Below are 20,593 nucleotides of genomic sequence, written 5' to 3'. Positions count from 1 at the left end.
GACAGGGTCTAAGCACTGATCAGCAGTTAGGTGTTAGCCACCTTTCTCCAGCTTGATCGTCGCTTGGGATTTTCAGCCTGAATAGAATAAAATTAGCCAGGTTGGAAAAGACCTCAAAGATCATCAAGTCCAACCTCTCGCCCAACACCATCTGATCAACTAAACCATGGCACCAAGTGCCTCAGCCAGGCTCCTCTTAAACACCTCCAGGGGTGGTGACTCCACCACCTCCCTGGGCAGCACATCCCAATGGCCAATCACTCATTCTGTGAAAAACTTCTTCCTGACATCCAGCCTGAACCATCCCTGGCACAGCTTGAGACTGTGTCCTCTTGTTCTGGTGCTGCTTGCCTGGGAGAAGAGACCAACCCCCACCTGGCTACAACCTCCCTTCAGGGAGTTGGAGAGAGCAAGAAGGTCTCCCCTGAGCCTCCTCTTCTCCAGGCTAAGCAACCCCAGCTCCCTCAGCCTCTCCTCACAGGGCTGTGCTCCAGCCCCCTCCCCAGCTTTGTTGCCCTTCTCTGGATACCTTCCAGCAGCTCAACATCTTTCCTAAACTGAGGGGCCCAGAACTGGACACAGGACTCAAGGTGTGGCCTAACCAGTGCTGAGCACAGGGCAGAATGACTTCCCTGCTCCTGCTGGCCACACTGTTCTGATGCAGGCCAGGATGCCATTGGCCCCATGACAGCAAGATGCCCTGAGCACAAGTCAATGCCTTTTACTTCTGCTGAAGATGGGTTTGTGAGCACAAAATAAGATTTGCTGAGCTCAGTCTCTCTGACTTGACCAGAGTCTCAGTTCCATCCCTGCTTTTTTCCTGGTTTACCCAGCAACTCCAGCAGCCTGCACATTTATTTTCACAGGGCACTCCTAGCTCTTCTTGCTCTGCCCAGGCATGTGTGTTTTGGAGGGAGCAGCAGAGCAGTGCTGAGCACTTCTGCCTTGCTGTGCTGGGTGCTTGCAGTTTTCTGACTCTTTGTGTGAGATTCATTCAGCTAGGGTGCAGGGTCTTGAATGTGATGGTGGCCACTGCTAAGCCAGAACTGGAAAACCAACCAACCCACCCAGCAGGTATTCAGCTGTCTTTGGAGTAGAGCCAGGAGGCTAAGTATCAGCTACACTGCACTCTGAAGTGCTGCTGCTTTAGATCCAGGTGTTTGTCTTCCATTTCAGGCTTTGGTGCAGCAGCAGTGAGGGGTTCCAGCTGGTGACAGTGACACCACCTCAGATTTTCTTTGGTAGTTCAGATTGTAAAGCCATGTCACAAATGCAGGGAGCCATGGAACACTTGGGAGTGGAAGGTCTTCTAAACTTTGCTGTCATTGGATGTGCCTTCTGCTGGGAGGATCTCAAATGTTCATCATGTAAGAGCTTGCCCAGGCCAGAGATGTGTTGGCTCTATTGTGGCAAGGTGTTTCAGTTCTAGATGTGGACAAACCCCTCAGTCATGTGTGGTGACTTCTCCAGCTTTGGATTCACAGCTAGACCCAAGGCAGCTTGCCTTGCAGAAATCAGCAGAAGGAAACTGAGGAGTTTAAGCTGGAAAAGGGGAGATTTAGACAGGGAGAAATTCTTTACAGTGAAAGTGGTGAGACACTGGAACAGGTTGGACAGGGCATTGAGCAACCTGGTCTACTGGAAGGTGTCCCTGCCTGTGGCAGGGGGATTGGAACTAGGTGATTGTTAAGATCCCTTCCAAACCAAACCACTCTGTGAAACAAAGCTGAAATGATTTCCTTAAACCAGCACATAAGGAAATAAAGTGAAATTGCCCCAGAGGATGCACTGTAGAAATCTGACCTCAGCATACCTCTTGCCATTGGGATGTGCTGCCCAGGGTGGTGGTGGAGTCACCATCACTGGAAGTGTTTTGAAAGAGCCTGGCTGAGGCACTTGGTGCCATGGTTTAGTTGATGAGCTGGTGTTGGGTGAGAGGTTGGGCTTGATGATCCCTGAGGTCAGCACTCTTTTGGGGGATCAGGAAGGGGTACAATGTAGAAGTCCTTAGCTGTGAGCTCCTGATGCAGAGTGATGTATTTGGAAGCTCTCCTTGTCTGGGGGATCACAAACCTCTCGGTGAATTCCCTTTTGCTCAGCTGCTCTTTCCCCTGTGCGGCCAGGATGCTGTTGACGAAGGCCAGGGCGTATGTGTAGCAGTTGTGGTCATGCTCTTCATACCTAGGGAAAACAGCCCAGCAGGGACAGGTAACACAAAGGCACTGATCACTCTGCATGGAGGATTATTCTCCTGACTAAGATAAGGAAGTACAGCTCTCCAGCCACTGCCACCTTGCTGCAACACTGGTGCTCAAATCATGGTATCATACAATCAGTCAGGGTTGGAAGGGACCACAAGGATCATCTAGTTCCAACCACCCTGCCATGGGCAGGGACACCCCACACTAGATCAGCCTGGCCAGAGCCTCATTCAGCCTGGGCTTAACCACCTCCAGGAACGGGGCCTCGACCACCTCCCTGGACAACCCATTCCAGGGCTTCACCACTCTCATGGGGAAGAACTTCCTCCTCACCTCCAGCCTGAATCTCCCCACCTCCAGCTTCATTCCATTCCCCCTAGTCCTATCACTACCTGAGATCCTGAGCAGTCCCTCCCCAGCCTTCCTGTATGCCCCCTGCAGATACTGGAAGGCCACAATTAGGTCACCTCAGAGCCTTCTCTTCTGCAGACTGAACAGCCCCAACTCCTTCAGTCTGTCCTCATAGGAGAGGAGCTCCAGCCCTCTGCTCATCCTCATGGCCCTTCTCTGGACACCTTCCAGCACATCCATATCCCTCTTGTAATAGGGGCTCCAGATCCATTCATCACAAGTTATAGCTACTAGAAGCTGGGCAGCACATCCCAATGGCCAATCTCTCTTTCTGGGAAGAGTTTCTTCCTAACATCCAGCCTAAACCTCCCCTGGCACAGCTTGAGACTGTTCTCCTGGACTGCTCTACTTCTGTAACCAATGGCACACTCTCAATGGTGATGTTTCATTGAACTGGGTGGGTGTGAGGCTTTTTTTTTTGCTGAGAAAGCTTCCCTAAAATGATCTTTTATTTTAGAGCTTTTACATTCCAGCAGCTGAGTTTATTACTCACAACTTCAGAATACTCTGTTTAGTGAGTCTCAGAGATGCCTGACAGCACTGTGTGGAGTGGTCTGTTAGAAATGTGCTCTAGGGAGCAGGGCCCTGAATTCCAGACCCCTCCCAGAGCCTGGAATAGAGCAACCCAATTTACTACCCCAGTCTAGATCCCAGACTCAGATCTGCCATTGCACCCAGCTCTTCAGCTACATACCTGTGAGGAAGCCAGGCCTCTCCCACAGAGAATTCCTCTAGGAGCTGGTCCCACTGCTGGAGCAGCTCAAACATGTCTGGCTGTACTAGTGGGATACTAATGCACTGTTCCCATCCAGTCTGAGCTCTGTGGATGCCCTCTTGGTTGTAATTGTATACCACACCTGGGAATGGAGAGCAGCAGATGTCAGGTGGCACTGCAGAACACAGCCAAAGCCTTTTTGTTCTAAGGGATGACTGCTGCTCCTAGTTTGCCATACTGCCTTGGAGTACCCACACCCTGGCTTCCCATCAGCTGCAGCTACACAGCAGACACTGCAGTCAACCCTTGCTTTTATCAAAACCTCTTCTTTTCCACTGGAATTTCAGTTGCTCTTGATGAAGGCAACTCAGGGACAACCAGGCCTCCTTTTCAGGCCCCTCAAATTGGATCATTTTCCTGTTAGACATCACAGGTGAGATTTCTCCTCCAAGAGCAGCTGGTGTTAATGTGGCTTTTTGAAATGCCATTTGTGGTTTGGGTTGGTGTTTGGCTTTGGTTTTGTTCAGGGGCATTCTTAGAGTTAACAAAAACTGCCCAAGTCCAAACTTCTGTAAAGCAGACTGCTTGGCTTTGGATTTCCCTGTGGCAGGAGCACAAGTCACCTGCAAATGCCATTCTGTGCAGGGTGAGGAGCAGTGTGTGGCTTTGGAAAGTCACAGAGCAATACACTGGAGCCCCCTTCCAACCCCTACCAGAGATTATCAAGTCCAAGCCCCCTGCCAAAGCCTGGTCACCGAGGGCAGGTCACACAGGAATGCATCCAGATGGGTCCTGTGTCTCCAGAGAAGGAGACTCCACAACCTCTATGGGCTCCAGCTTGTATCCATTGTCCCCTGTCCTGTCACAGGACACCTCTGAAAAGAGACTGGCCCCTTCCTGACACCCACCCCTCAGATTATAAACATTAATAAGATTTCCTCTCAGGCTGCTCTTCTCCAGGCTGAACAGCCCCAAGTCTCTCAGACTGTCCTCATCAGACAGCTGTTCCAGTCCCTTCAGCATCTTCATAGCCCCCACCACACTATCTCTGTAGCTCCCTGTCTCTCTTGAACTGGGGAGCCCAGAACTGGACACAATGCTCCAGATGTGGTCTCACCAGGGCAGAGGGGGAGAAGAACCTCCCTCGACCTGTTGGTCACACTCCATGCACCCAGGAGACCACTGGCCTTGGCCACAAGGCACATTCCTGTCCCCTGGGTAACTTACTGTCTGCCAGGACTCCCAAGACCCTTCTCTGTGGAGCTGTTTCCCAGCAGGTCAACCCCTAATCTGTACTGGTGCACGGTGGTGTTCCTCCCCAGGTGCAGGACTCTACATGATTCCTGTTGAACCTGATCTGATTCCCCTTTGCCAGCTCCCCAGCCTGGCCAGGTCTCACTGCATGGCTCACAGCCTGATGGTGAAGTTCTGCAGGCTCAATGCTGCCAGGCCAGAGAAACTCTTAGCCTAAGAGAGTGTTTTGGTACCTCTTGTACAGAGAAGAGCTAAGCTCCTGGTGCTGATCCCTGCAGCACACTGAGGAAGCAAAGCATCAGATGTTTGGGTGGTGCAGCTCCCGTTTTTAACTGGGACCAGACATTGCCACAAAGGCAGAGGTGGTTCTGAGTTGGCTGTCAGATAACTTGGGTTACCTCAGGCTGGCAGGGGGCAAAGCTGAACTGGGCACACAGCCTAACTACAAGGTACGGGAGGTGGGAGTGAGTCTGTAAGGCAACTATGAGGTACGAGGTGCTTTTTACCATGACTGTTGGTTATTCCCACATGAAGATCCGATTCCCCATCGTATCCTCTGGAAGAAAAACTGGTGTTGGCGAGGGATGGCAGCACGGCTTGTCCCCGCTAGAGACCCTGACGCTGGCTCCCTCTCAGAGCAGGTGACACTCATCGCCACGCTGCCAGGACCCAGCAGGCAAAACTCTAGGTAGGATGCCTGGGAAAGGCCTTTGCGCTCCCAGAAACGGGGTCCGTAAGGGCTTAGAGCCAGGTCTGTGGCAGCTCCCCGGTGCGGGGCTGGGGACCTCAGCAGGAGGTCATGGGTGCTGCTGGGGCTGCAGGCATCGCTCCAGCACCGGGAAAACTCCTGAAAACCACCGCAAAGCTGCTTTCCCTCCGGACCTTTGTCCCTGGCCTACGGTGTGGCTCTCCAGCCGCTGCCTCCCGCCGCCCGTCCGTCCTCCCGTCCTCGCTCGCTCGCCGGGCCCTACCCGAGGAAGGTGCCGGTGGTGGGCCGGAGCAGGAAGGCGCGGGGCTGGCGGTGGCCGTGGCGGAAGGGGCTGGGCAGGCGGAGGGGGGCGGCGGCCAGCCCGGCCCCGCGCAGGGGGAGGCCGCAGGCGGGACAGAGCCGCGGGAGCCGCCGGCAGAAGATGTGGGCGCCGCAGTGCCGCACCCGCAGGATGGCAGCGTCCGCCATGGCAGCTCCGCGCCGCGTCCCAGCCGCCCCGCCCCGGTGCGCGGTGCCTCGGTGAATGGTGTCCGTGCGGGCCGCCGGCGGGCGGGAGGCGGCGTTCCGGCCCCGCCCTTCCTCTCCGCTGCTCAGCGGAACCTCGGAGCGCGGCGCGGGGCGCCGGCCGGCCCGGCGGGCAGAGGGGGCTGGCGCGAGGAGAGATGAGCACGAAGCAGGTGACCTGCAGGTGAGCGCCGCCCGGGCCCGCGGCCTGCCCTCTGCCTCCCGGCCCCGGCCCCGGCCCCGGCCCCGCCGGGCCGCTCGCGGCCTGCTCGTAGCCAGGCAAGGTTGCGGCGGCCGCCCCCGGTTGCCGGCATGTCGTCGGCCTGGCCCCCGGCACACGCTGGGGGAGCGCCTTGTCCTCCATCCGGGAAAGGCTGCGCTGGGCAGAGCTTACTGCCAGGTCGGGAACGGGCAGGGTGCCGCTCCCGGGAGCCGGCGCCCCGTGCCCGGCGCCCTGTGCCCGGCGCCCCGTGCCCGGCGCTGCCGGCGGCGGGGAGCGGTGCGCACAGGGAGCTGCTGCCCTCCCCCGTGTGCAGCAGGGGTCTGCACTCTGCGAGCTCGGGGCTGGTCGGAGACGCTCTTCAGTTTACTCCGGGAAGTAAAAGCGTCCTGACGCCGATCTTCACTAAACAGCCCTGACCAGACCTGCTTGTGCCCCCAGGTACTATTTGCAGGGAGTGTGTCGGGAGGGAAGTAAGTGTCTGTTCTCACATGACTTATCTACAAGCAAATCCTCCACCGTCTGCAAGTACTACCAGAAGGGACAGTGTGCCTACGGAACTCGCTGCAGGTAAAGACCTCTCTTCGGAACAGTGAGTGCACACGCGGGCAGCTTTGAAACCCCGGGGGGTGGTAGAGTTGTTTTAGTTTGAGATCATCACCTTGAGACCTTTGAGATCATCAACTCCAACCATTAATCAAAGGTTAAGAAAATATGACAAAAAGGATGGAATAATATGTTAAGCTCCCTCCCTGGGCAGCCTGTTCCAACGCCTGACCGCTCAGTAGAGACTTTGTGTCCCCATAGCCAATGTAAAGCTCCCCTGGCACAACTTAGGGCCCATTTCCTCTCCTTCTGTTGCTGCCTGTGGTGTGGGAGCACAAAGTCTGAGTGTTGCAGCTTGCAGGGGGAAGCATCACAAAACACCACTCCCTGCTGCCCAGGGTTTTGATGCTGCCCTGAGAAATGCCAGCAAACCTGTTTGTGTGAGGGGGTGACAAAGAGCTGGCTTAATAGGCACATGCCAGGCTGGGTGCCTCTGAAGGAGGCTTTAGAGACATCCATTTTTGGAGGCTGAGAGACCTGAGTCTAGCCTTGAAAGAGAAGGAGCAGCTCAGTCAACTTACCACACCAATCCTTAGAGAAAACGAAGCAGCTGTGCAGTATTATGAATATTTATCAGAGAAGCACAGTGCCAAGCTGAGCATAGAATAGAAGAGAATCCAGAGAGTCACAGGAGTGTTTCAGTTGGAAAATCCTTCTGAGATCATCAAGTCCAACTGCCAACCCAACACCACCATGGCCATTAAACCTTGTCCCAAGGTGCCATGGCTGCATTGTTTCTTGAGCACCTCCAGGGATGGGGACTCCTCCACCTCCCTGGGCAGCCTGTTCCAGTCCCTGACCACTCTTGCAGCAAAGAAACTTTTCCTAATCTCCAACCTAACCCTCCCCTGGCACAATTTCAGGTCATTTTCTCTTCTATCACCTGATAGCAGGGAGAAGAGACCAACCCCCACCTCACTCCAACTTCCTTTCAGGGAGCTGTAGAGAGCAATGAGGTCTCTCCTCAGCCTCCTCTTCTCTAGACTAAACAACCCCAGTTCCCTCAGCTGCTCTTTACCAGCCCTGCTCTCCAGACCCTTTCCCAGCTTCATTGCCCTTCTCTGGGCCTGCTCCAGCACCTCAGTGTCCTTGGAGTGAGGGCCCCAAAACCGAACCCAGTGCTTGGGGTGTGGTGTCAGCAGTGCTGAGCACAGGGGGGCAGTCCCTGCCCTGCTCCTGCTGCCCACACCGTTGCTGATCCGGGCCGGGCTGCTGGTGGCCTTCTTGGCCAGCGGGGCACTGCTGGCTGCCGTTCAGCTGCTGCCAGCTGGCACCCCCGGGCCCTCCCTGCTGCTCACTGTGCCTGTTCCCTCCGCAGGTATGACCACGTCAGGCTCCCTGCCCCGGGGGGCGCCGCGGCCCCTGCGCCTCCCCCGCCCTCGGCCTCGCTGCACAGCCCTCGCCCCCCGCCCGAGCACGCTGCCCCCAGCACCCGGAGCAAGCTGCAGGGGCCTGGCAAGCGGGAGAAGAAGACGCTGGTGCTCAGGGACAGAAGTGAGTGGGAGTGCTGCTGTCCTTGTCCTCCTCCTGCCTCGCCCTTGATAGGAGCTGCTTTGTTCTTCTCCTCTTCTGGCTGGGGTTTTGCTGGAGGGACACAGGCAGAGTTGCCTGTGAGCTGCAGAGGGCTGGGTTTGGTGGGTGGGCTGTCCAGTGCCTAAGGAACTGGCTGGATGATTGCTTACAAAGGGCAGTGGTCAACTGCTCCGTGTCCAGCTGGAGACAGGTGACAGGTGGTGTCCCTCGGGGGCCACTGGTACTGGGACCAGAGCTGTTCAATACCTTCATGAGTGATACAGGGAGCAAGATTGAGGGCACCAGGAGCAAGTTTGCAGGTGACAGCAAGCTGAGTGGTGCAGCTGATAAGGCTGAGGGATAGGTGCCATCCAGAGGGACCTGGACAGACTGCAAAGGTGGTTGAGGAGAACTTCCTTTGACTCTCTAAGGCAAAGTGCAAGGTCCTCCACCTAGGTTGGGGCAATCCTAGATACTGATAACAGGCTGGGGGGTGATGAAATTGAGAGCAGCCCTGCAGAAAAGGACTTGGGGGTGCTGGTGGGTGAGAAGCTGGACATGAGCAGGCAGTGGGCACTTGCAGCAAGTCACATCCTGGGCTGCATCAAAAGATGTGTGGCCAGCAGATCCAGAGAGGTGATTGTGGCACTCTGCTCTGGTGAGGCCTCACCTGGAGTGGTGTGTCCAGCTCTGGGGCCCTTAATGCAGAAACAAGACCCTGATGGAGAGGGTCCAGAGAATGATCAGGCCACAAAGATAATCAGAGTGCTGGAGCACTTCCCCTGTGGAGACAGGCTGAGGCAGCTGGGCTTGTTCAGCCTGGAGAAGAGAAGGCTCCAGGCAGACCTTAGAGCAGCCTTCCAGTACCTGAAGGAGGCTACAGGAGAGCTGGGGAGGGACTGTTCAGAAGAGCTTGGTAGAGACAGGACAAGGGGGAATGGTGTGCAACTGGAGCAGGGTAGATTCAGGTTGGACCTCAGGAGGAAGTTCTGCACAGCAAAGGTGGTGAAATGCTGGAGTGGATTGCCCTGGGATGTGGTGGAGGCCCCATCCCTGGAGACAGTCAAGGTCAGGCTTGATGTGGCCCTGAGCAGCCTGAGCTGATTGGAGATGTCCCTGCTGACTGCAGAGGAGGTTGCAGTGAGGTGGGGGTTGGCCTCTTCTAACTAGTTATCAGGTAACAGAATGAGAGCAAATGGCCTGAAATTGTGCCAGGGGAGCTTTAGGGTTGGTCCCTGCTGTGTCTGTGGTGGCACTCAGTGCCCAGCTGAGCCAGGCCATGGTCCCTGGTGTGTCTGTGGTGCCCCTGGGTGCCCAGCTGAGCCAGGCCATGGTCCCTGGGGTGCCCCTGGGTGCGCAGGTGCGGCAGGCCATGGTCCCTGGGGTGCCCCTGGGTGTGCAGGTGCGGCATGCCATGGTCCCTGGGGTGCCCCTGGGTGCCCAGGTGCGGCAGGCCATGGTCCCTGGGGTGCCCCTGGGTGCCCAGGTGCCCCTGGGTGCCGGTGGCCGTGTGCACCCCTGCAGGCCTGCCCTGGGTCTGTGTTGCGCAGATCTGTGCGGGCCGGCGGAGCAGCAGCCGCAGCAGCAGCAGCAGCAGCAGGCCGGCGGCAGGGCAGAGGCGCCCTGGGGCGGTTGCCCGTCGGAGCAGCCCGAGGTGAAGCCTCACTCCTACCTGGAAGCCATCTGCAGCGGGCTGGAGGAGCCGGCGGCGGGCGGCGGCGCGGCGCAGCAGCTGTGTCCCTACGCGGCGGCGGGAGCCTGCCGCCTCGGCGAGCGCTGCCCCTACCTGCACGGAGACCTCTGCCAGGTCTGCGGCCTGCAGGTGCTCCACCCCTTCGACCCCGAGCAGAGGAAGGCTCACGAGATGGTAAGGGGCCTGGGGCTGCTGGGGCTGCAGAAGAGCAGCCTGAGGGGGGATCCAATCAGCAGTGATGGGGGTGGGGGACATGGAGCAAAACTAGGAGTGGGGAGATGCAGCCTGGCTGTGGGGAAGAAATGCTTCAGCATGAGGCTGGTGAGAGACTGGCACAGGCTGCCCAGGGAGGTGGTGGAAGCCTCATGCCTGGAGGTGTTTGCAGCCAGGCTGTGAGCAACCTGCTGTGGTGTGAGGTGTCCCTGCCCATGGCAGGGGGGTTGGAGCTGGATGATCCTCAGGGTCCCTTCCAGCCCTGACAGTTCTGTGTTTCTATGATCAATGCTCATAGATGTGTGAGGGGTGGTGTCAGGAAGGAGGGGCCAGGCTCTTGGCAGTGGTGTTCTCTGACAGGACAAGGGGCAGTGGATGCAAACTGGAACACAGGAAGTTCCACCTCAGCATGAAGAGAAACTCTTTGGTGTGAGGGTGCTGGAGCCCTGGAGCAGGCTGCCCAGAGAGGCTGTGGAGTCTGTGGAGACTTTCAAGCCCCATCTGGATGCAACACCTGCCCTAGGTGATCCTGCTTTGGATCATCAGAGGTCCCTTCCAACCCCCACCTTTCTGTGAGGAGGGGAAATGGCCACAAGTTGCCCCAGGGTTTAGGTTAGACATTTGAAGAAACTTCTTCCCTGAAAGGGTTCTCAAAGCCTGGAACAGGCTCCTCAGGGAGCTGGTTGAATCTGCATCCCTGGAGGGGTGTTAAAGAGGCAGAGATATGGTGCTAAGGGGACATGGTTTAGCCCCAGACCTGGTAGAGTTGGCCTGGATGATCTCAAAGGCCTTTCCCACCCAAAACAACTCTGTGATTCTAAGTGGTGGGTGCTGTGCTGTGCTCACTGAAGGGTTTGGTTGGTTTGCTCTCAAATCCAAAGCTGAGCTTTGCAGAAGAACCCGTTCCCAAAAGCTGCTGGTTCATAGTTTGTCTGCCTTTAAAACTGATCCTGAGCAGCCAGGGTCACTGTTCCTGGCTGCTCAGGCCTTGGTCCAGGTGTGCTCTTCACTGGGTCAAACCTGGCTGGCTGCCTGGGCCCAAAGAGTTAAACCCAGTTGGTCACAAGTGGTGCTCCCCACGGCTCCCTTTTGAGGCCAGTTCTCTGTAATGCCTTTATCAGTGATCTGCACAAGGGGATCCAGGCACACTCAGTGAGTTTGCAGATGACACCAAGCTGGGTGGGAGTAGGGCAGGAGGCTCTTTGGAGGGACCTGGGCCAAGGCCAGTGGGCTGAGATTCAGCAAGGCCAAGTGCTGGGTCCTGTGCTTGGGTCACAACAACCCCATGGACACTCCAGGCTGAGGGCAGAGTGGCTGGAAACCAGCCAGTGGAGAAGGACCTGAGGATGCTGATTGACAGCTGGCTGAACATGAGCCAGCAGTGCCCAGGTGGCCAAGAAGGCCACCAGCATCCTGGCCTGGATCAGTAATAGTAGGGAAGGGATTGTGCCCCTCTGCTGGGCACTGGTGAGGCTCCATCTGGTTCCAGTTTTGGGGGCCCTCAGTCCCAGAAGGACATTGAGGTGCTGGAGAAGTGCTGTGGAAAGCCTGTCAGAAGAGATGGATCCCTCAGCTGGGCAAGGCTTGGTGTTCATCTGCTGATTGAGTGCGGCCTTACCAACAAGCAGAGTGCTGTCCTCAGTGTGGCACCCATCTGACAGAGATGGCTTGAGGAGTGTTTGAAGGACCTCCTTGGGCAGTACCTGTTCCCTGCCAGAGACAGGGAAAGGTGTAAAGGCAGAGTGTTGGGACAAGCTTAGTTCTGAAGCTGCAGAGATGATGGAAGGGCTGAAACGTGGGATTGAATTTCACCTTTGAGTGCCAGTGCTGAGGGGTGGGAATGATGCTCTTGAGCAGTGTGCCGTGGGCCCCTCCGCAGACTCTTGTGTCTGGCAGGGCAGAGGGTGGTGCCTGGGGTGCAGTAACCAATGTCACCTCTCCTGGGACAGATGTGCATGGCAGCGTTTGAGCACGAGATGGAGAAGGCCTTTGCCTTCCAGGCCAGTCAGGACAAAGTGTGCAGCATCTGCATGGAAGTGGTGTACGAGAAGCCCTCAGCCTCCGAGAGGAGGTTTGGGATCCTGTCCAACTGCAATCACACCTACTGCCTGTCCTGCATCCGGCAGTGGAGGTGTGCCAAGCAGTTTGAGAACCCCATCATCAAGTAAGTTGATGTTCAATGAGGACTTATGCTGATGGGGGGGACGGGGAGGGGTGAGACACTGGAGCAGTTTGCCCAGGGAGATTGTGGATGTCCTCTCCCAGGAGGTGTTCAAGGCCAGGTTGGGTGCTGGTGGATGAGAAGCTCAACATGAGCTCTCAGTGTGCACTTGCAGCCCACAAAGCCAATCAGATCCTGGGCTGCATCAGGAGAAGTGTGGCTAGCAGGGCAAGGGAGGTGATTCTCCCCCTCTGCTCAGCCCTGGTGAGACCCCACCTGGAGTACTGCCTCCAGTTCTGGAGCCCCTATTACAAGAGGGATCTGGAGGTGCTGGAAGGTGTCCAGAGAAGGGCCACGAGGATGAGCAGAGGGCTGGAGCACCTCTCCTATGAGGACAGACTGAAGGAGTTGGGGCTGTTCAGTCTGGAGAAGAGAAGGCTCTGAGGTGACCTCATTGTGGCCTTCCAGTATCTGAAGGGGGCCTACAGGAAGGCTGGGGAGGGACTGCTCAGGATCTCAGGTAGTGATAGGACTAGGGGGAATGGAATGAAGCTGGAGGTGGGGAGATTCAGGCTGGATGTGAGGAAGAAGTTCTGCACCATGAGAGTGGTGAAGCCCTGCAATGGGTTGTCCAGGGAGGTGGTTGGGGCCCTATCCCTGGAGGTGTTTAAGCCCAGGCTGGATGAGGCTCTGGGCAGCCTGATCTAGTGTGGGGTGTTCCTGCCCATGGCAGGGGGGTTGGAACTAGCTGATCCTTGTGGTCCCTTCCAACCCTGACTGATCCTATGATACTAAGGTTGGACTAGATGATCTCTAGAGGTCCCTTCCAGCCCCTACCATTATGTGGATGAAGCCTTGAGCAACCTGGGCTGGTGGAAAGTGTCCCTGCCCCTGGCAGGGGGTTGGAACTGGATGATATTCAGGGTCCCTTCCAAACCAAATCATTCCATGGATCACAGTCTCTGTTAAACAAGAGTTCTCCTGTGTGCTGGGCAGATGAGATGGGCTTTGACTCCACGTGGAAATGACACTGCTGAGGGGAGATTTGTAGCTGTAAATAGTGACTTAGAGGACAGTAAGATCTGAGCTCAGAAAATGCTGGTCCAGATGCTGAAAGATTGCAGGATGTTGGAGCGTGGCTGTGAGAAGCACCCCCAGGACCAACAGGACACTTCAGGTGTTCTTTGGTGCTGCAGTTCCATGTGGGAAGAGCTTGGTTCATGGAGCTGTAGCCCTCTCATGGTGTTGATGCTGGGCAGAGTGGACCCTGGAACAGCTTAGCTCTTGGTAACCTCTGTCCCTCACAGTACCCTGGTGCACAAACAGTGACCTCTTTAGTCCTGTGTGCTTCATTACTGGACTTGTGTCTGAATGCCAGCTCCCTCAAGCTCACTGAACCACTCACCACACAGCTGAGTAAATCCCTCCACTTTCTGACTACCAAACAGAGATTCCCAACTTGCTGCTCCTCAGAGGAGAGGATTTCAAACATCCAGTTAGGGCAGCTTCCTCTTCCTCCTTGAAAGCTCCCTCAGGTTATAGCTTGCTGAGCAAACAGTGAGAAGCATTTTCAGCCTGGTGCCCAAAGCAGCCTGTTCTGCACAGCTTTGGTTACAGACTGCACTGGGATGTAACCAGTATGGGACTGGGACTGAGGGGCACAAACTGCAACCCAGGAGGTTCCACCTGAGCATCAGGAGAAAATTCTTTGGTGTGAGGGTGCTGGAGGCCTGGAGCAGGCTGCCCAGAGAGGTTGTGGAGTCTCCTTCTCTGCAGAGCTTCCAAACACCCCATGGCCAATTTGATCCTGGGCAAGCTGCTGTGGGTGCCCTGCTTTAGCAGGGGGGTTGGACTGGATGATGCCCAGAGGTCCCTTCCAACCCCACCATGCTGAGAGTTCCTGAAAAAAGTAACCAAGAGGTCTGTGTGTGTGTGTGAGGAGGGGTGGCAAAGCATCTGCCTTTCCCTCAGGGAGTGCTGTTGCTGGCAGGTTGGTTGAGCCTGGGCTGTGGGGCAGTGAGAGCTTTGGTTTGCCTTGCCCGCAGGTCGTGCCCGGAGTGCCGCGTCATCTCCGAGTTCGTCATCCCCAGCGCCTACTGGGTGGAGGACCAGGAGAAGAAGAACCAACTGATTGAAGCCTTTAAGCAGGGAGTGGGGTGAGTCCAGAAACCACAGACACTGTGTTACATTGTCCTTAAGAGAGGTACAGCAGCACTGAGTCAAAGGGTAATTACAGACCTTTCTGCAGAGCGCTCTTCAGCTCTCTCGGCGCTGCCCTTTGCTGGCCACAGGGAGGTCTGACGCATCACTGTGGGTCAGAAAGGATTCACAGTCATAGACTCATAGGACTGCCTGGTTGGGAAAGACCTCAAGGACCATTAAGTCTATCCATAACCTGATATCTTAGACCATGTCCCCAGGCTCCTCATCCAAGTGTTTTGTGAACACCTCCAGGGATGGTGACTCCAGCACCTCCCTGGGCAGCCTGTTCCAATCCCTGACCACTCTTGAAGCAAAGAAATTCTTCCTCATGTCCAACCTAAACCTCCCCTGGTGCAACTTGAGACCATTTCCTCTTGTCCTGTTACCTGGGAGAAGAGGCTGCCCCTGCCTGGCTCCAGCCTCCCCTCAGGAGCTGCAGAGAGCAATGAGGTGCTCTGCAGCGCTGAGGCTGTTCCAGTTCAGTTGCCCACCTTGCGTTTTGCTGAGCCCTAAGCGCCTGGGAGCTTGGCAGCTGCTGAGCAGAACAAAGAGGGGAGGGAAATGGATAGCCTTTAGAAATAAGGGATAAAAATGGACAGGGCTTTTGTCATGTCACCTGGAAATGGGAAATATCACCTGGCTGCATTCCTTTTATTGTCTAGTAAGGCTTTGTGCTGTGCTTGGAGCACTGGGAGAGGTCTCCTGAGGGCTGATTTTCCAGCAGCTTTGCCTGGAGTGCGTAGGGGTTTGATGGTTCACAGCAGGCCCCCCCTGGCTTTATCTCCTTGCCTGCTCTAAGGTAAACAAGCAGGGCTGTGCCTGACCCAAGCCAGCATGGACTGAAGGTTGTGCAGCTTTGGTTCTCTGATGTGCACCAACCTTCAAAGCTACCCTTGGCAGTGCAGCACAAAAGACAACCTTGTGTGAGGCTGTTGCTATAAGGTGTTCAGCTGCTGGGGGAGCTGGCAGGCCTGGAGTCCTCTTCTGATGCAGCAGCAGAATTGCTGGAAGCAGAACCACTCTGCTGCATGCTTAATACAGCACCTTGTTTGTTATGCTCACAGCCTGGCAAGATACTTGAATAAAAGGAATGATTTTGAGGTTCTTCAGGTGCAGTTTGTTTCCAGTCCCCTGCTGCTGCTTTGGTTTTCCATTGTAATTCATGAGGGCTTTGAGGGCAGCCTCAGCTTAGCATCTTTTACACATCAGCTGCTGTCACTGGAAGGGAAGTGTCAGGCAGCCTTGGGCATTGGCTTTTGGCAACCTCTTGGAGGGAAGAGAATGCAAAAAGGGGCACTGCTCATCAGCTGAGCTAAGAGCAGTGCATTGTCTTGTGGAGAAAAGCATCTTTGGTGTGGAAATTCTATGGGCAGAGCTCTGGGCAGTCAGGTTAATGTGAAGATTTCACAGTGCAGGGGATGGAAAAGTGGAATTTAAAGAGCAGGGATCATGCCAGCACAAATCCATTCCCATTTGTATGGGTGCAGGATGAAGCAAAAACCAGGCCTGGGAACCTGGGAGTCACAGACCATTTAACTTCCAAAACTAGAGCAATTCATTCTGCAGGGTCTGAGCTGTGGGGTTTGGTTAGTGCTGGACTTTCTTCTCCCTTTAGCTGCTATTTTCCAGACTGTGTCTGTCTTAGGAAGCAGTTTCATGACTGTTTCATTCAAGTTCACATAGTTGCAGGCTCAGTTGACAAGCTCAGTGGCATTTTCTCTCCAGAACCCTCCACCCCTCTGCCTTTGTAGGGGACACCCTTGTGAGAACTGCCCCCACAGAGCAGCTTGGTTCAGGCACAGAGCAGAGCAGCTTGGTTCAGGCACAGAGCAGAGCAGCTTGGTTGAGGCACAGAGCAGAGCAGCTGGAAACTGGAATTCACAAAGCATTGCCATAGAATCATAGTTTCAGTTGAAAAAAAAAAGACCTCCAAGTTCATGGAGTCCAAACATCACCCTAAGACCACTCTGGCCCTTAAACAATCTTCCAAAGGAGGTGAGGGGAGGAACTGGTTCATAAAAATGTAGTGGTGGGAAACACAGGAGAGGAATGTTGCTGGGAAAGCAGCAAAGGAGTTGTTTGTTGTGGTCAATAATGCAGCTGTGTAGGATGGATACCATTATTTGACCCTCCCTCACTTCCCAGCCAATGGTTTTGACTCATGCTCCTGTTCTTTTGTGTAGTTTTGTCTTTGCTTTTAATAATCCTTCCTAACTGTTGTGGCTGCTCAGCAGGGGCTGGGGGAGCAGAGCTCTCAGTATCTTAACAGCAGCAGCACTAAGGCTGAGCCAAGCAGCCCTGGAGAGTGAACTCTCTTTACCTCCTCACCAGTAATTCTCTCTTCTAACTCAATCAGGAAGAAGCCCTGCAAGTACTTTGAACAAGGGAAAGGAACTTGCCCCTTTGGAGGGAAGTGTCTTTACCTTCATGCTTATCCAGACGGGACCCGAGCTGAGCCTGAGAAACCAAGGAAGCAGCTCAGCTCCGAGGGGACAGTGCGGGTAAGGCAACCAGTGTCACCACAACCATCCTGGCTGCCCAGGGGGCCACTTAGATAGGTGTCAAACCACTTGGAGAAGTGAAGGAATCACCTTGAGGTAAAGGTCTGGTGGTAGGGAGAAGCACAGGGAACAGCACTTTATTAAGAGCGAGTCTTCCTTCAGAGGAGTTGTGGTGCTGAAGCTTGCAGCTGCAGCATGAAAGCCTCATCTCCCAGGCCTCTGTGCAGCTGGCAAACTAACTCCAGAAGTTAGAGCTGCCTTAAAAGCTGCTTCTGACCTGGCCAGCAGCCTGAGCAAGGTCAGTACAGCCCCTTAGCTCTGTAATCATGACATCACAGCATGGTAGGGTTGGAAAGGACCTCTGGGGACCTTCCAGTCCAACCCCCCTGCCAGAGCAGGGCCATAGAACCCAGCACAGGTCACAGTGAAACAAAGCCAGAGAGGGCTGGAAAGTCTCCAGAGAAGGAGACTCCACAACCCTTCTGGGGAGCCTTCACAGTGAAGAAGTTCTTCCTCATGTTGAGGTGGAAGCTCCTGTGCTGAAGTTTATATCCATTGCCCCTTGGCACAAGTGAGCAGAGCCTGTCCCCCCCCTCTTGACACCCAGCCCTCAGATATTGATAAACATTGATCAAATTCCCTCTCAGTCTTCTCCTCTCCGGCCTAAACAGCCCCAGGGTTCTCAGCCTCTCTTCACAAGGCAGTGCTTCAGTCCCTTACCATCCTTGTAGCCCTCCCTTGGACTCTCTTGAGTCCCTTTTGAACTGGAGGGTGGTCACCTTGCCAGGCAGTGCTGCTCAGTGAGGTCAGTAAATCCCAGCACAAACCCAGCTTGTCAGCCTCACCTCCTTCCTTCATTAAGACCCAGGGAAGACTGAGAAGGGAGAAAGCTTTGCTGAGGCTGTGCCAGGTAGGAGCTGGTGCTCAGCCAGGTTCTCCTGTCTTGCAGTTCTTCAACTCTGTTCGCCTGTGGGACTTCATTGAGGACAGAGAGAGCAGGACTGTGAGCGGCACAGACGACGAAGTCGCAGAACTGGGAGAACTTTTCATGCACCTTTCTGGGGCTGAGGAGGATTCTGCTACTTCTTAAGAGAGAGACCTCAAGGTGCTGTCTGCTGCAGCTCTCCAGCTCACTCTCTAGCAGTGCTTTTACTCTCTACAGCAGTTAGAATGAATGTGCCCCTGTGGTTTACTTGTGCAGTCCTGGTCAAGTTTCCAGATAGTTTTTGTATGGCAACAAAAATACTGCAAACACTGAAAATAACTTAAAGCAATTGCATGGAAAGAAAACAAAACCAAACAATCCCTGAAGCCCAAGAGGGTTTTCTCCCTCTCTGGCCTAACAGTGAGCTCAGCAGTGGCATAAATACAGATCCACTCTCGGCACCTGAATCTCAACTGCTGAAACTGTTGCTAAAGTTACTTTGGGTGTTTTATTTCTTACTAAATCAACTAAATGTCTACCTGCAAAAACCCCCTGGGGATAATGGTCACTGGGGCTTTCTCTCCCTTAAAAAGGAGAGGTAAGAACTAATCCATGACACCCCAAAGTAGTGGCTGGAGTGCAGAGTAAGTAAATTCTTGCAGTGGGTGGTTCAGTGGGGCCTGGACACTGCCTGGCTCCCAAAGGCTGTGCCAGCTCAGTCCTTGCCCCCATGTGAAGTGACAGCAGGCATCTCCTGCTGCCCCTCTGCTGCAGGCAGCACAACCAGCCTGATGGAGAGCTCCAGTGATGGAGTCACAGCACAGCTAAACCCAGCTGACAGCACAGATTAGGTTATGGAAAGGAAGAGTGAGGAGGTAGCTCCAGCAGTCACTGCAACAGCCATGGTCATGGTCTGGTTCAGTTTCATCTGTTCAAATGGATTTAACTGGAAGGGAAGCCCTGAGTCAGTTAAATGAAGCAGCCAACACTAAATGCAATAAATGATGTTCTGATCCCCTTCTCTCAGTGATCTTGCAGTTTGCCACTACACAACAAACCATTTTAGTTACAAATGACTCGAGCAGTTTTACCTGCTGCTTTTCTTGTCACAGGGAGTGGGATGGAAGGGGCTCTTCCATCCCCAGGGACCTCTGTCAGAGTGAGACTCCTTCCCTTCTAGTTCTTCTTTAGGAGGTCTCCATCTCCAGCTGCCCCTTTGCCTTCTCCAGCTGAAGGTCTAGATGTGAGGTGTTGGGGCACAGCACTTCAGAGCTAACAGAACCATTACTGAACTCTGTGTTAAAGCTCAATTCATGCTTGTCTGGCAAAAGCAGAGTGTGAAGTTTGACAGAAGCAGTCAGTTCTGCTAAGTCCCTTGTGTTAACTTGGTAGAGACAACAGTTTTTTGTACTGTGAAGCAGAGGCTATAGAGCAGCACTTGTGGAACAGCCCTCTCCAAACCGAGTGCTGCTTCGATGGGGGAAACCAGCATCTGGGTCACTGTCATAAGGCAAACAGCAGGAACCTTAATCTGGGATTAAAACATTTTTGAACAGCACCAAATCAGTGGCTCTGGGATTATCTGCTTCAACTGTTGGTTGGCATTTCTGGGTCAACAGTGAAGCTGAGAGACATTCTGGATGGGAATACTGCATTTTTGTGAGGGGCTGGAGAGGAGAGCTCCTCCAGGCTCTGCTGGCCAACAGCTCCCTCCCATGGAGCATCCCCATTTCGCTCTCCTCTTCCCCACAAGTGTTTGCCCCCTAGGTTAATTTTTAAGAGGGCTTCCTGCAAATCAGGCCTTAGCTTGTCAGTGTGTAAAACCATCTGTCAGCTGCTTTTTAGACCTGGCAGATGAAGGCAGCAGTGAAGGCCTTACTCTAGGAAGTCCTTAGTGTAGTAATTCACCATTAAAGGTGAAGGAAAACAAAGTACCACCAAGAGAGATGTAGCTCTGCAGGAGGAGTGTTCAAGGGAGGGCACTTGCCCAGGCACTCTTTCTACCCTAAAACAGAATCATAAAGGTTGCTTCTAACCCAAACCAACCTAAAGATCATCTAGTTCCAAACCCCTGACTCAGAAACTCAGGCATCATCTAAATCTGGCATCCAATGCTGGTCAAAGTAAGCCTCCTTAGGAAATCATTTTTCAAGACACACAATAAAAAGCCTTTTGTAACAACTGGGAGGTAAACGTTTCTTTGGGGCAGTTAGCAATAAAGGAGAATCATCTTACCTTTCTCTTCCCCCCTTCTTAAACTTCCGATGAAGGTAAAATGAGAGAGAAATGACATTGATAAGGGGGCTGCAGTTCAATACCAAAGGGTATTAATAAACAGCCTGCAGAACTCTGGGGGACAGTTTCCTTCAAGCAAGCAAAACTTCATGGCCTCACTAAATGATCACCTAAGGATTAATATTCCACCCTTCTTAGCATGCCCCAAGATACCCTGAGAACAGCCTAGATATGTTTCTAAGTGTAGGTCTGACTTAGCTAGTTCCTCTTTTCCCTCTCATAAGCAGTTTGAGGGCTTTTCCTTACTGAAAATAAGGCTGTTGAGACATGGCAGGCAGCTAAGAGTTGTGAAAAACCACTGCAAAAGCATTTTATCCAACAGAATTTGGGCAGCTGTTCAGATGGAGGTCACAGTGGTTGCAGGTATCTTTTGTCTCCTCGCTCACCAAGCCTGCAGCGAGGCCTTCAGACAGGAGCCCCAGCCTTAGCCAGTGTGCACTCCACATCCCAAGCTGGAAAACCAAGCTGGCT

The 20,593-nt window shown here is 54.3% G+C and overlaps 2 protein-coding genes across 2 annotated transcripts; one reads left to right on the top strand and one right to left on the bottom strand.

Annotated features, from left to right (window-relative positions):
- Nucleotide 1: 1 nt before the first annotated feature.
- MKRN2OS (MKRN2 opposite strand) lies at nucleotides 2-5,806 on the bottom strand. The gene is made up of 4 exons (XM_068162671.1): nucleotides 5,553-5,806; nucleotides 5,088-5,137; nucleotides 3,307-3,469; nucleotides 2-2,181 (listed from the first exon to the last, which is right to left on the bottom strand). The coding sequence occupies exons 1-4, from the start codon at nucleotides 5,756-5,758 to the stop codon at nucleotides 1,962-1,964; spliced, it is 639 nt and encodes a 212-aa protein (XP_068018772.1). The 5' UTR covers nucleotides 5,759-5,806; the 3' UTR covers nucleotides 2-1,961.
- MKRN2 (makorin ring finger protein 2) lies at nucleotides 5,688-18,848 on the top strand. The gene is made up of 8 exons (XM_068162670.1): nucleotides 5,688-5,978; nucleotides 6,456-6,584; nucleotides 7,939-8,114; nucleotides 9,683-9,999; nucleotides 11,988-12,202; nucleotides 14,245-14,355; nucleotides 16,758-16,902; nucleotides 17,852-18,848. Exons 1-8 carry the CDS (start codon nucleotides 5,953-5,955, stop codon nucleotides 17,990-17,992), a joined length of 1,260 nt encoding a protein of 419 aa, XP_068018771.1. The 5' UTR covers nucleotides 5,688-5,952; the 3' UTR covers nucleotides 17,993-18,848.
- The last annotated feature ends 1,745 nt before the right edge of the window (nucleotides 18,849-20,593 follow it).

The sequence above is a fragment of the Melanerpes formicivorus genome, unplaced genomic scaffold, assembly GCF_026170545.1.
Source record: "Melanerpes formicivorus ecotype bairdi unplaced genomic scaffold, bMelFor1.0.p_v2 SCAF_66, whole genome shotgun sequence".
NCBI classification, from domain to species: Eukaryota; Metazoa; Chordata; class Aves; order Piciformes; family Picidae; genus Melanerpes; species Melanerpes formicivorus.
This window is presented reverse-complemented; position numbering and strand designations above follow the sequence as displayed.